Source organism: Erpetoichthys calabaricus, chromosome 10, assembly GCF_900747795.2.
Source record: "Erpetoichthys calabaricus chromosome 10, fErpCal1.3, whole genome shotgun sequence".
In the NCBI taxonomy this organism is placed as follows: Eukaryota; Metazoa; Chordata; class Cladistia; order Polypteriformes; family Polypteridae; genus Erpetoichthys; species Erpetoichthys calabaricus.
This window is the reverse complement of record NC_041403.2, coordinates 149,907,403-149,922,148: the sequence shown is the minus strand read 5'-3', so window position 1 is coordinate 149,922,148 and position 14,746 is coordinate 149,907,403. Positions and strand designations below refer to the sequence as shown.

The 14,746-nt window shown below is 42.7% G+C and overlaps 1 protein-coding gene across 2 annotated transcripts in view; it reads left to right on the top strand.

Moving 5' to 3' along the window:
* Window positions 1-14,040, top strand: part of tti1 (TELO2 interacting protein 1) — a 37,216-nt gene extending 23,176 nt beyond the window's left edge. For both annotated transcript variants that reach the window (XM_028812090.2, XM_028812091.2), the window contains exons 5-8: window positions 3,304-3,444; window positions 3,596-3,800; window positions 11,857-11,944; window positions 13,786-14,040. In XM_028812090.2, coding sequence (XP_028667923.2) covers window positions 3,304-3,444; window positions 3,596-3,800; window positions 11,857-11,944; window positions 13,786-13,972 — 621 coding nt within the window. In that variant the 3' untranslated portion in view covers window positions 13,973-14,040. The remainder of the gene's footprint in view (window positions 1-3,303; window positions 3,445-3,595; window positions 3,801-11,856; window positions 11,945-13,785) is intronic.
* The last annotated feature ends 706 nt before the right edge of the window (window positions 14,041-14,746 follow it).

Sequence of the window (14,746 nt, the reverse complement as noted above, 5' to 3'; positions counted from 1 at the left end):
AGCTATTCATCATTATGCAGTGCCAATAGAGAACACAGCTGGGCAGGCTTTGTCATAGGAATCCTCAAGGTCTGTAAGTCTAGAGCAAAATAACATGGGCGACCTTCTCAAACTAGCTTAATTTGAGAGTGAGATTTTATGAAAGACACCTTTTTGAGTAAATTGCATTTTTGTAGCAAGTGGTTGATATGCATGGCTAGCAGGTGTTAAGACATGAGTGAAAAAAGATCAATGAGAGCTTTGTGTATTCACCGAGATATTCACCTTAGTCTTTCAATGAAATCTTCCAAGGATTGACTTCTTTGAACATTAGCATGTCAATATTCAAATTAAATTAATAAGATCAAATTGTCTATTCATAAATTCACATTTCCTTCTGTATTCACCTATAATGAATTCTTGTGTATTTATTTACTTAGAAACTCCAATAGCAAAGTCTTTACCCAGTTCATGCATCTGTTGTCAGAGATTCAGTTATATAGTTATATATAAACAGCCCATGTGGTAGTGTACCATATTCTTAGCAGTACACAGCACTGGGCGTACTGTTAGACTTTGGTTACTTGAATTGAATCCAGTTAAGAAACTCGGCCTCTTCCTGTGTCCAAGATGCTATGACTTAGAATCATTTTCTTAAAGGAAGTATCAAAGCAACTACCAGTTTTCAGTATGACAGAGGAGTTACATTTTTCATTTCAGATTCTTTTAAATCGTTTGAGCATTTTATTTCAATGTATCCATTTATAATACTGCATTTTTCAAAAGTAGACAGTTAGCCCAATCCAGATTGACCTTTCAGTGTGGAGTAGATGATTACTTGCATTTAAAAAAGACTGAGCAAGACAGAAACTCTGTAAGTCTATATAAAATTAAAATTTTCATCCACTTATGGTAATGCATTATGTTCACAATCCCCCAATATGATAGTGTTTTTTGTGATACATTCACCACATGTGCTGTTGTCTTGTTCTGTCCAAGATTTACCAGCAGGCACCAGTTTTTTTCCTGTATAAACATAGCACTGCTTAAACTTTGTATATCTTATCCCAGAGTATTTGAATAACTTAGTGTTGATTTGTGTTTTCTTGACAAATATTGGCTCGATATTCTCTTTGCTGCACTGGCAAGTTAAAATGTGTAAGAAAAGAACATAATCCACAATGCTTTAGAGATTTTTTTTTTTTATGTGGCTTAGAGCAACCTCATCCTAAGCAGTTTAAATCTGCCTGTTTTTTTTTCTGTGGGTAGCAGGGTGGCACAATGTTTAGCATCGCTACCTCCCAGATACGTCATCCTGGGTTCAACTTCTGTATCCATTTTCTATGTCATGTTCTCCCTTTTTTGTGAGAAATTATCTGTGAATTCAAGGGTTGTATTCTCACAACAAATTTAATTTCCTGCTTACTATGATTATTACAGTAAATAAGAGCAGTTACAGAAATAGTGGAACAAAGGTTCATGAGGAAGGTTGGCATTGCTAGAGACTTTTCTGATGTTTTTGATTATTTTTTTGAAAAATTCAAAGAACACCTTAAAATGGTAGTAACTTGATCAAAAGCTACACAATAAAAAAAATGAAATATTTCATATATGAATGAAAAATATAGTCTAGAGATTTGCTTAGTGGCGCAGTGGTTAGGGTTGCTGCCTCACAGTTACAGCCAGCTGATTTCTCTTATTTTAAAGTTTAGTTAATGTTCAGGATAATGTAGCTTATTAAAAATCATCCATCCATCCATTTTCCAACCCGCTGAATCCGAACACAGGGTCACGGGGGTCTGCTGGAGCCAATCCCAGCCAACACAGGGCACAAGGCAGGAACCAATCCCAGGCAGGGTGCCAACCCACCGCAGGACACACACAAACACACACCAAGCACACACTAGGGCCAATTTAGAATCGCCAATCCACCTAACCTGCATGTCTTTGGACTGTGGGAGGAAACCGGCGCGCCCGGAGGAAACCCACGCAGACACGGGGAGAACATGCAAGCTCCATGCTGGGAGGACCCGGGAAGCGAACCCAGGTCTCCTAACTGCGAGGCAGCAGCGCTACCACTGCGCCACCGTGCCGCCCTATTAAAAATCATCTCTCACAAAATTATTTAATTCAAATCCAGTGACAACAAGTTACCTTTCAGTGTGATTTGTGATTGGTTTTAATCTGAAAACATGTGCCACCCCATTGAAAGCATGCATACACTTAAGCAGTCAAGGCATCCTTAGCTGACTTGCCGTATGTTTAATAATTTATCCTTTAAAATTCTCTACTCTTTTCATAGAAATGTTGTTGGTTAAAGTTCTTTTAAAGTCTGATGTGATTTATCTTGTTTTTGGCCTTTACATTAATAAAACTACACCTTCAGTAAGGTTCTGTGGACTTTTGGTATCCACTCTGTGTTATGTGTAGGTGTTAACAAGAAGTGTTTTCATTTCTTGGGGTATTGAAAACGGGGTCATAAATAGTGTCCTGGTGTGAGGGTTGGTCTGCAGCAAGTTTACAATATGGCACTGAATGGCAGTATAAACATCTTTTACTGGCCCATTTTTGTTTTTAGCAATTAGGAGAAAAATCCGGGTTCACACACTATTAAGACAAGTCACAGGTATTTTATTGATTCAACTGGCTGCTAAATTAAGGTGGTAAACAGGGCTGCTCTTTTTATTGTAGGCACATTGCAGCAGTGCTCAATTTCACAGAAAACTAGCCCACTCATTTATTTTGTAGTAAACCTACATTGTCTCGCTAACAAAGGACCGTAAATTAATAAATACAAATTACAGCGTTGGATTACAATATCCATAACAAAAGATAAACAGGAACTTGTTGTTTATTTACATCATAACTACATGCTCAAGGATTGGCCAGTTGTTGTTACTACTGTAATAAAAATGCACCTCTGATATATCGCACAAAAGCCATTATGCAGTAAACCTTTTGATTAGCTTGACTTGGGATGCTGCATGCAGTGCAAAGTAATTTTGTCAATGAAATCAACTGTCTTCTACGAGAAGAAATCTTGTAATGTGCTGAACTCTGTACTTGAAAGAGCCATTGACATCAGTCAGTAATGAACCGTCAACAAATAGGAATGATGCCATTTTTTTTTTAATCCTGATCAAAGAGAAAATCTGTTCTCAAAAATGGTTATGTAAAACCAGATGCTAATGGCGTTGATTTTCTGATAAATGTGTTGCTTATGCTCAAACAGTTGGTTTATTTTTTTATTACTCTTGATTAGTCACTTTGAATATTATTTTTATGCACTTAATTTGTTTTTTTTTGTCAATTTACTTTCACTAGGCTCTTGATATTCTTCAGCTTTGTGTCAGAGTACTCTGTGGTTTTGACAATGAACTTCTCCCCATGGCACATCGGGTGTGGCCGTCTCTTGTACAGAGGCTGACCAATGATGATCCATTAGTAGTACTGCGGGCATTCAAGGTAAACAGAGCGGCTTTCTTTACTTCTGCTATAGGAATGTTTAGTTAATAGTAGAAAAGTGTTTAGCAGCAAATACAGAATAGTCATAAGCTTCTAGGTGTTGACTTCAAAAAGGCATAAACTTAAAGTTGTGTCTTTACTTTGCTCTTAGGTGCTATGTACACTTTGTGAGATTTGTAAGGATTTCCTTAAGAGAAGAGTTTCCAAAGAAGTGCTTCCAAAAATGACCGGATCGCTGATGAAGCAAGCTGCAGTCAGTGCTAAAGCTGGACCTATCTATACACACACTTTGGCCTATAAACTGCAGTTGTCTGTACTGCAAGGCTTAGGAGCTCTTGCTTGTCGTCTGGACCTGGGTAATAATAACAGTAGTTTTTTTTTTTGTTTTTTTTTTTAATGAATTTGATCCCATTTTTTTTGATTTAGTCAAGACAGTCAAGAGTTATGTTACCCGCTTGTATCTGCAGACAGCATTCCCAGTATTTTTAAATATGAAACATAAATGTAAATAGACATGTATCATGTCAAACAATTTACTGAACATATATGTTCATATAGGCTCTCGTACCCTCAAAATTAGTGTACTGTTGGAACATTTTAACAGAATCCATCTGAACAAACGTAGATTATATATTTTCAGCTCAATTAGTTGTTTCATTACTGTTAGGTGACTGCAATATAAGCAGGAGATGATCTATTCATGCAACGCAACTAAATACTCCATTTTCTTTCTTATTGATATATCCAGTAAGTCCTAAAAGTTTTTAAAATTTTATAGAAAAATATTTTAATTAGCAAGACTTATGTACTACTGTACTCTATTTAATTTACTGGGCTCCACACTAGAACAGAAAAACAAGACCTTTGACAAAAGAGGAGATCACTCAGTCCCATCAGGCTTGTTTGCTAAGTGAATAGCTAAGCTGTCCCAGTATTTCATTCAGATACATTTTAAAGGTTGCCAAGGTTTCTGCTTTTAAACACTTTTTAAATTATTTTGTATTTTTTTTTAATACATAGCATATATATCTTTAGCAAAATTAAATTAAACAATTTTAATTTAATTAAACAATTTGTTTACTGTGTTCCAATAGTAAAATACTAGCTTTTTGTATTTACTACACATTTTGTAACCACTAAATGGAGTTAGTAATCCAGTATTTAGTAAAAAATTACTGATTAGTTTAGTCAGTAGTTTTAGGTATATTTTATTAAAAACACATGATTTTTTTTTTTTGTATGGAATTTTGGTTGTTTTACATATCAGATTTCACATCAATGATGAGCCTTTTTGAAATCTTACTGTATAAAACTGTGTTGTTCATTTTTAGAATAGTCCTTGGAGGCATATCCACAAGGTTAAAATAAATGTGTGACTCTATATCTCTCCGTTGGGCCCTTGAGTGAGGCCCTTAACCAGCAATTGCTCTGTCCTGCATCCAGCCCTGCAAGTAGGCCCTCCAACCTGCAGGGAAAAACCTGGGGGTTGGTGGAAGAATTGGCACTCCAACCACCATAAAAAAACTTCACACTGTTTCATTGCATCTGAACTTGTGTGGTGCCCAGGTTTCGCCTATCATATGGCTGCACTCGGGTCCTACTCTGGAATCTTGAGGTGGTGTGTCATGTAGAGGGTGTGGCAACACACTGTATTGGAGCATGCTCCTAACCTCTCTCTCTCTCTCTCTGTATTTTTGCAAGCAGATATTTTATTTTTATATATATATTTATATATTTCATAGCATTCGTAGTCTGAATCACAGTCTGATTGTATGGGTGGTTACCTACCAGGTAACGCTTGTGGTTGGTCAGCAAGTCGGCTAACATCCGCCACGGTGTCCTCTTTCAGTTGCGAGAAGCAGATCATAGAATGGTTCAAATAGTTTTACTGTCAAATAATGCAAAGAGTACGCAACACGTGTTTCGCCCTAATTCTGGGCTCATCAGGCGTACACACTCACTGCACCCCCCTCTTGGGGAACCGAACCTCGGACTTCAGCGACAGAGGCGAAGCCTCTACCGTTGCGCCACAGCGTGTGGTTCGTTCATTTGACAGCATGTAGATAAGGGTAATTACATTCATGGCATTCGTAGTCTGAATCACAATCTGATTGTATGGGTGGTTACCTACCAGGTAACGCTTGTGGTTGGTCAGCAAGTCGGCTAACATCCGCCACGGTGCCCTCTTTCAGTTGCGAGAAGCAGATCATGTATGACAGTAAAACTATTTCAACCATATATATATATATATATATATATATATATTATATATATATATACTGGAGGTGGGGCTTGATGGCGAGCACCTGGTGGCCGGGCCTGCACCCATGGGGCTCGCCGGGCACAGCCCGAAGAGGCAACGTGGGTCCCCGTTCCCATGGGCTCACCACCTATGGGAGGAGCCAAGGAGGTCGGGTGCAGTGTGAGTTGGGTGGTGGCCGAAGGCGGGGACCTTGGCGGTCCGATCCTCGGCTACAGAAGCTGGCTCTTGGGACGTGGAATGTCAACTCTCTGAAGGGGAAGGAGCCTGAGCTAGTGCGCGAAGTTGAGAGGTTCCGGCTAGATATAGTCGGACTCACCTCGACGCACGGCTTGGACTCTGGCACCAATCTCCTTGAGAGGGGCTGGACTCTGTACCACTCTGGAGTTGCCCCCGGTGAGAGGCGCCGAGCGGGTGTGGGTATACTTATTGCCCCCCCGACTTGGAGCCTGTACATTGGGGTTTACCCCGGTGGACGAGAGGGTAGCCTCCCTTCGCCTTCGGGTGGGGGGACGGGTCCTAACTGTTGTTTGTGCGTATGCACCGAACAGCAGTTTGGAGTACCCACCCTTTTTGGAGTCCCTGGAGGGGGTGCTAGAGGGCATACCTTCTGGGGACTCCCTCGTTCTGCTGGGAGACTTCAATGCTCACGTGGGCAATGACAGTGAGACCTGGAAAGGCGTGATTGGGAGGAATGGCCCCCCAATCTGAACCCGAGCGGTGTTTTGTTATTGGACTTCTGTGCTCGTCAAGGATTGTCCATAACGAACACCATGTTCAAGCATAGGGGTGTTCTTATGTGCACTTGGCACCAGGACACCCTAGGCCTCAGTTCGATGATCGACTTTGTGGTCGTGTCGTCGGACTTGCGGCCACATGTCTTGGACACTCGGGTGAAGAGAGGGGCGGAGCTGTCAACTGATCACCACCTCGTGGTGAGTTGGCTTCGATGGTGGGGGAGGATGCCGGTCAGGCGTGGTAGGCCCAAACGTGTTGTGAGGGTCTGCTGGGAACGTCTGACAGAGCCCCCTGTCAGAAGTAGCTTCAACTCCCACCTCCGGCAGAACTTCGACCACATCCCGAGGGAGGTGGGGGACATTGAGTCCGAATGGGCCATGTTCCGTGCCTCTATTGTTGAGGCAGCTGACTGGAGCTGTGGCCGTAAGGTGGTCGGTGCCTGTCGTGGCGGCAATCCCCGAACCCGTTGGTGGACACCGGCGGTGAAGGATGCCGTCAAGCTGAAGAAGGAGTCCTACCGGTCCCTTTTGTCCTGTGGGACCCTGGAGGCAGCTGATAGGTACCGGCAGGCCAAGCGGAATGCGGCTTTGGTGGTTGCTGAGGCAAAAACTCGGGCGTGGGAGGAGTTTGGGGAGGCCATGGAGAACGACTTTCGGACGGCTTCGAGGAGATTCTGGTCCACCATCCAGCGTCTCAGGAAGGGGAAGCACTGCAGTATCAACACTGTATATGGTGGGGATGGTGCGCTGCTGACCTCGACTCGGGACGTTGTGGGTCGGTGGGGGGAGTACTTCGAAGACCTACTCAATCCCATTAACATGCCTTCCAATGAGGAAGCAGAGCCTGGGGACTCAGAGGTGGGCTCCCCCATCTCTGGGACTGAGGTCACCGAGGTGGTCAAAAAACTCCTTGGTGGCAGGGCCCCAGGGGTGGATGAGATACGCCCGGAGTTCCTCAAGGCTCTGGATGTTGTAGGACTGTCTTGGTTGACACGCTTCTGCAACATCGCATGGACATCAGGGACAGTGCCTCTGGATTGGCAGACTGGGGTGGTAGTCCCCCTCTTTAAGAAGGGGGATCGGAGGGTGTGTTCCAACTACAGAGGGATCACACTCCTCAGCCTCCCTGGAAAAGTCTATTCAGGGGTCCTGGAGAGGAGGGTCCGTCGGATAGTCGAGCCTCGGATTCAGGAGGAACAATGTGGTTTTCGTCCTAGTCGCGGAACAGTGGACCAGCTCTATACCCTTAGCAGGGTCCTGGAGGGTGCATGGGAGTTTGCCCAACCAGTCTACATGTGTTTTGTGGACTTGGAAAAGGCATTCGACCGTGTCCCTCGGGGAATCCTGTGGGGGGTACTCCGGGAGTATGGGGTACCGGACCCCCTGATAAGGGCTGTTTGGTCCCTGTACGATCGGTGCCAGAGCTTGGTCCGCATTGCCGGCAGTAAGTCGAACCCGTTTCCAGTGAGAGTTGGACTCCGCCAGGGCTGCCCTTTGTCACCGATTCTGTTCATAACTTTTATGGACAGAATTTCTAGGCGCAGCCAGGGCGTTGAGGGGGTCCGGTTTGGTGGGCTCAGATTGGGTCACTGCTTTTTGCAGATGATGTTGTCCTGTTTGCTTCATCAGGCCGTGATCTTCAGCTCTCTCTGGATTGGTTCGCAGCTGAGTGTGAAGCGGCTGGGATGAGAATCAGCACCTCCAAATCCGAGACCATGGTCCTCAGCCGGAAAAGGGTGGAGTGCCCTCTCAGGGTTGGTAGCGAGATCCTGCCCCAAGTGGAGGAGTTCAAGTATCTCGGGGTCTTGTTCACGAGTGAGTGAAGAATGGAGCTCAGATCGACAGGCGGATCGGTGCGGCATCCGCAGTAATGCGGGCGTTGCATCGGTCTGTCGTGGTGAAAAAGGAGCTGAGCCGCAAGGCGAAGCTCTCAATTTACCAGTCGATCTATGTTCCTACCCTCACCTATGGTCATGAGCTATGGGTAGTGACCGAAAGAACGAGATCGCGAATACAAGCGGCTGAAATGAGTTTCCTCCGCAGGGTGTCTGGGCTTTCCCTTAAAGATAGGGTGAGAAGCTCAGTCATCCAGGAGGGGCTCAGAGTAGAGCCACTGCTCCTCCGCATCGAGAGGAGTCAGATGAGGTGGCTCGGGCATCTGATCAGGATGCCTCCTGGACGCCTCCCTGGTGAGGTGTTCCAGGCACGTCTAACCGGGAGGAGGCCCCGGGGAAGACCCAGGACATGTTGAAGGGACTATGTCTCTCGACTGGCCTGGAAACGCCTTGGGATTCTCCCGGAAGAACTAGAAGAAGTGGCCGGGGAGAGGGAAGTCTGGGCATCTCTGCTCAAGCTGCTGCCCCCGTGACCCGACCTCGGATAAGCGGGAGACAATGGATGGATGGATGGATATATTTATATATAATACAGTATATATAAATCATCTTGGGAGGGAGACGAGACGTGATCTTCCCAGAAAACAATTTGACGTCCTGCGAGAGACACTTTAACATCCCGCGAGACAAGGCAGTGAGACAACATTTAAAACAAGTTCACGGACCTCTAACCTAGCAACTGTTGGAATGCTTTTGGCAGACACACTTCATGTGCTCCCAGCTCTTAAAACAACGACAAGCAGAACACGCAGCTCGCCAGCAGCAGCAAGCCAGCAGATGATTCGACCGCTTCTCCTTAGCGTGTATGTGTGTGTGTGCGCGCGTGTGTGATATATATATATATATATATATATATATATATATATATATATATATATATAATTTAGACAATATCAAAATAGTCTAACCATTACAATCAGCTGCAGCAATACACCAGTTCTACAGAAACAGCCTTACAGTTCCTGTACATTAGTTGTACTGCTAGTTTGGATTGTGTGTCATTTATTATTTAGAAAAATACAAGCAGAGATCAATATTCATTTATTTTTCAATGGTGCCTTTTCTGCTGCATCTCCCCGCTGTCTGTGCAACACGACGGAAGAGAGCTTAAACAACTCAGCACATCTACATAAAAATGACAAGAGTGAGCTTCCTTGAAGGCTTTTACTTGGACGTACCTCGTTGTAAAAAGGTGAGTGACTTCCACGGTCGGATCGAGACAAAGAGAAGCAAGCAGACAGAGGTTCAAATTGCTGTGCACCACAACTAATCAGACCCAGGGGTTTATATACCTTAAAGATATGTTTCGCACGTGACAGAAACAAAAGATAAAGGGGTGCCTACGTGAGACACATGGGGTGTATTGTATTTAAATGTTTATTACGGGACCTACATGCGTCACGTGAGATTCATAGACATTTATATCACCACTGTGAGTATGGGACGTGACTGACAGGCATGTTAGTAAATGACAAGACAAAGGGGGAGCACAGTTCAACCAATAACAGTAATGGTTAACAGCATGTGGGGCAGAACAGTGCCTATCACAGCAGCAGTGGGAACAAGGCAGGAATAGATAGATAGATAGATACTTTATTAATCCAATATTAATACTCCAGCAGCAGCATACAGATAAAGAACAATATTAAATTAAAGAGTGATAACAATGCAGGTATACAGACAGACAATAACTTTGTATAATTTTAATGTTTACCCCCCCCGGGTGGAATTGAAGAGTCGCATAGTGTGGGGGAGGAACGATCTCCTCAGTCTGTCAGTGGAGCAGGACGGTGACAGCAGTCTGTCGCTGAAGCTGCTCCACTATCTGGAGATGATACGTTTCAGTGGATGCAGTGGATTCTCCATGAGTGACAGGAGCCTGCTCAATGCCCGTCGCTCTGCCACGGATGTCAAAAATCTGCTGGCTTTCTGCTGCTGGCGAGCTGCGTGTTTTGCTTGTCATTGTTTTAAGAGCTGGGAGCACTTGAAGCGTGCCTGCCAAAAGCAATCCAACAACTGCTAGGTTAGATGTCCATGGACTTGTTTTAAATGATGTCTCACTGCCTTGTCTCGCGTGATGTTGTAAAAGCAATACTTGTCCTTTATTTCCAGCCCCGGGCGTGGTTAAATGTGTTTCTCGCAGGATGTACAACACTGCTCGTGTTGTTAAGGAGGGGGGGGGGGGGGGGGGGGGGAGGGGGGGGTGGCTGAACGCATGTTCAGGAGATGCCGTTGCATCATCTGCTGTCTTTCTGCTGTCTAAGAGCTGGGAGCAACTTAAAGTGTGTCTCGCGGGACTTTAAATTGTCTTCCGAGAAGATCACGTCTCGTCTCCCTCCCCAAGATTTGTTTTTATAATAGAGAGATAACAGGCAAAAAGAAATAAAGTACTAACGCCATTGGCTTTCACCTCACAAAAGATGTAGTGGCCAATTTGCGCCACCCAGGATTAGTTAGTACCTTGCACGCAGCTGGCCCCAAAAATGAATGGATATATGGAAATTGACAAATGGAGCCATTTCTAAATGATATGACAGCTTTGGAAAGTAACAGTGATTCAGTAATTCAAGAAAATAGATCAGCAGTTAGTAAAAGACTGTAAATCGACTTTCAGAAAGTTTTAGGAAAAAAAAGGTCTGAATTAGCATAAGCCATCCTAATTTGCGGTGTTCTTAAGAAATGTAATGATATATTTCATGAAGCAGAAGCACATGATAAACAGTAATAGTTATGTCAAACATTTGAAATTAATATTCTCAACTCTAATAGAAATGTGTAGTTTTTCACACTCTGGTAGAAGTCCATAGAGGGCTAGATCCCTAATAATAGATCAAAAATTAAAAATAACATCATATTCATTATCACTGACCTTTACACTGTCAGAAGGGATCTTACTCTGTTGGGCTTATTAATCCCTCAGTATATCAAAAAACAATACCCCACATGGTTATGTTTGACATTAGTCATTTTAAACCACTTGTGCCTGAGTTGACCTGCCAGCGATGTGTTGCAGTAATGCAGATAACGCTGTCTCTGACAGCAGAGGTACTTATAGATGCAACATGTCTTGCTTGCTCAGATGGTTTGGTAACTGTCTCCCTGAACAATACTTTTCTTGTCTTAATCATATGAGTTAAATGTCACTGAGCTAAAGTTTAATGCTACAATACACTGCTTTAGTTTCTGGCAGCTTGCTGCAGAAAGCTGATATAACAATTGCAACGGTTTTCTAAAATCAGTAGAGCAACTAACTGTGTTGTACCAGAATGTTGGTCATATAACAATATCTGTCTATGAACAACACATGTGATGAGAGTATGAAATTTGTAAGTAAAAAGTTTGGAGAAAGTATAGTATTAGCCAAGCCAATGTTATTGGAGCCTGTCAGGAGTAAAAGTGAGTTATCTGGCAACAAAAGTGATTCAGCAAAACATGAAGCTTTTTATTATATTTTTCCCATGAAATAACAAATGTACCTGTTATTGTTTCGCTGTTAATCTATTTTTCATTGTCTCTTAAGTGGATGGCGACATTGATGTAATCGTGGAAGCCTGCTTACCTTATCTCAGCTGCAGACAACCTCCAAAACTCCAAGAGGCCTCTATCAGGTGCAGTGTGCTCATTCTGTTTAGATGGCATTAGTCTACTAATCGGTTTGAATTAAGAACAGTTTTTAAATTAGATGAAAATCAAATACAAGAAAGTAACTTAGTATTTCAAGCCTAATTAAGTAAAGCACATGGTTATACTGTATATGTCAGTCAGTCAGTCATTGTCCAACCCGCTATATCCTAACACAGGGTCACGGGAGTCTATTGCAGCCAATCCCAGCCAGCACAGGGCGCAAGGCAGGAACAAATCCTGGGCAGGGTGCCAACCCACTGCAGGACACACACACCAACCACACTCTAGGGACAATTTAGGATCGCCAGTGCACCTAACCTGCATGTCTGTGGACTGCGGGAGGACACCGGACACGCAGACACGGGCAGAACATGCAAACTCCTTGCAGGGAGGACCCGGGAAGTGAACCTAGGTCTTCTAACTGCGAGGCAGCAGTGCTACCACTGCGCCGCCCTACTGTATATGTATAATTTCATAATCATAAAAAAAAAAATTGCCTTTTATCATTTCATGATGATTTGAATAAAAATGGCTTCCTTTTCATTGTGTACGGCTGGTTAGGTAATCATTTTTTCAGAACAGTGAAACATAAGCAATATATTAATCCAGGAAAAGAAAACTGGCTTTATATAAGTTAGTGATACTTATAAAGTGTTAATATAATTCTGTGTTATAATTTTCACATTTATTTTACTAACAGTATTTATGTGAAAAATGCTAATCCATAGCTGGTGGATTTATATTTCAAAGCCCCTGATTTCCTTAGAGAATTCCTGAATACTCCAGTGCATAATGAGATATAAGTCCTCCTTCTTGTCCTGAGTATGGCCCCGGGCAGTAGGTCGTGCCTGGTGTACTTCCTGTAGAAGGTACTTAGGATACAGTATACTAACTACTTGCTCAAACCACATCACCGGGCACCCCTTAATTTGGAGGATCAGCAGCTTTACTCCAAGGTCAACATTTATCACTTTGGTCCTCACAGTCCTACAACTCCAAAAGTCATTCTTTCCCAGGACAGATCCATTACGTCAGATTTGGAAGTTCTATTTCTCATCCTAACCACGTCACAGTCAGCTAAAAAATGCTCCAGTGCACATTTGAAATCACAGTTCCATAGGGCCAATAAGGACATCATCATCATCTGCACTTAGCTCAGATGCCGTCCTTAGCCTCCAAGTCTCATTTTTGTCTAGATTTCAAAGTAATCTCCACCCAAAAATATATTGTTTATATGTTACTTACTCCATGTAGTTTGTTACAATGGCCGAGAAAAATAAATTTCTTTCATATTTTCATGTACAGCGAGAGGAAAAATGTATAATAGAATGTAATGGCATCCTGTATTGTACAACAGTAAGTGGTATGTAAAAAAAGAGGAAAAAATGTTGTTACCAGCCTGTCCCCCTCATTCATTGGTCTAGAGTCCTGTCTTCAATTCAAAAATTACAGTATTATGGAATTGCAGTTTCCAAAAGTTAATAATAATGAAGCAAAAAAATGCATGCATTTTGCACATTTTGAGCGTACAACTTTATAGTGGACATAAGGAATATACAACACAAGTAACATGAGGATTTGCTTTTCTTTTTCCATAATTGTTTTACATATTGTTTGCCATTGTACAACACGGGTCAACATTACATTTTATTATACTTTTTATTTTCTCATTCCGCATGAAAACACATTTTTTCACAACAAACTACATGGATTAAGTATCTTATTTTTAAGTGGACTGTTCCTTTAAGTGGAGTAAATAACATGAGTAAACATTTATTTTACTAAGTATGTATCATATCTTTTTATTATTATTATTTTATGACAGTGTTTTCCAACATCTAATCAAGACTGACCCGGATGCAGTTTGGCTTTCTCTGACTGAGGTTTTCTGCCCGTACTCGTATACTCCACAGAGGTCAACATTTCATGACATCAAGCTCAGTGGTATGGGTAAGAGCAGAGATGAGTTTAGTGACAACATTGTAAAGCTGCTTTCTGGGATAGCAAATTAATTTCAACAAATGTAATATTTTTTGATTGTTAATAAAACACACTCAGTTATTGTTAAGGAAAAAGTGTACATTTTTGTCAGTTTGTCATTTTCTCAAACTGTTCCTGAACAATTTTTGCAGTGTGACAGAGAGCATTATCCGGATGAAAAGGGACACTGCCATCAGAAGATGCTGTTGCCATGAGGCGGTGTGTACATGGTCTACCTCGATGTTTAGGTACTGGTACATGCCAAATTAACCTCCACATGACTGCCCCGACTCAGGGTTTCATAGCAGAACATTACCCAAAGTAACATACTCCCCTCCACCAGCTTGCCTTAGTCAGTGAATCCATGTGATGGGCAACATTCTTTAGGTAGGTGGCACATGTAAAAGTAACATCCACATGAATGCCCGGACCCAAGGTTTCCCAGCAGAACATTGCCCAGTGCATCACACTGCCTTGGCCAGCTTGCCTTCTTCACCCAAAAAGGAGCATCAAAGCAAGTCTACAGTTTGCTGCTGAACATCTTAGCAGAGACCAGGCCTTCTGGAGCAATGTGCTCTGGCTAGATGAATTAAAGGTAGGAGTTGTTTGGCCACAGTAACAGATGACATGTTTGGCACAAACTTAATGCAGCATATCAAGAGAAGAACCTCAAATCAGGTGTGAAGCATGGTGATGGAAATGTTACAGACTCCGGTTGCTTTGCTGCCTCAGCGCCTGGGCAGCTTGCAGTCATCAAGTTAACAATGAATTCTACAGTACATCATATCAATGAAAGTGTGAGAAGA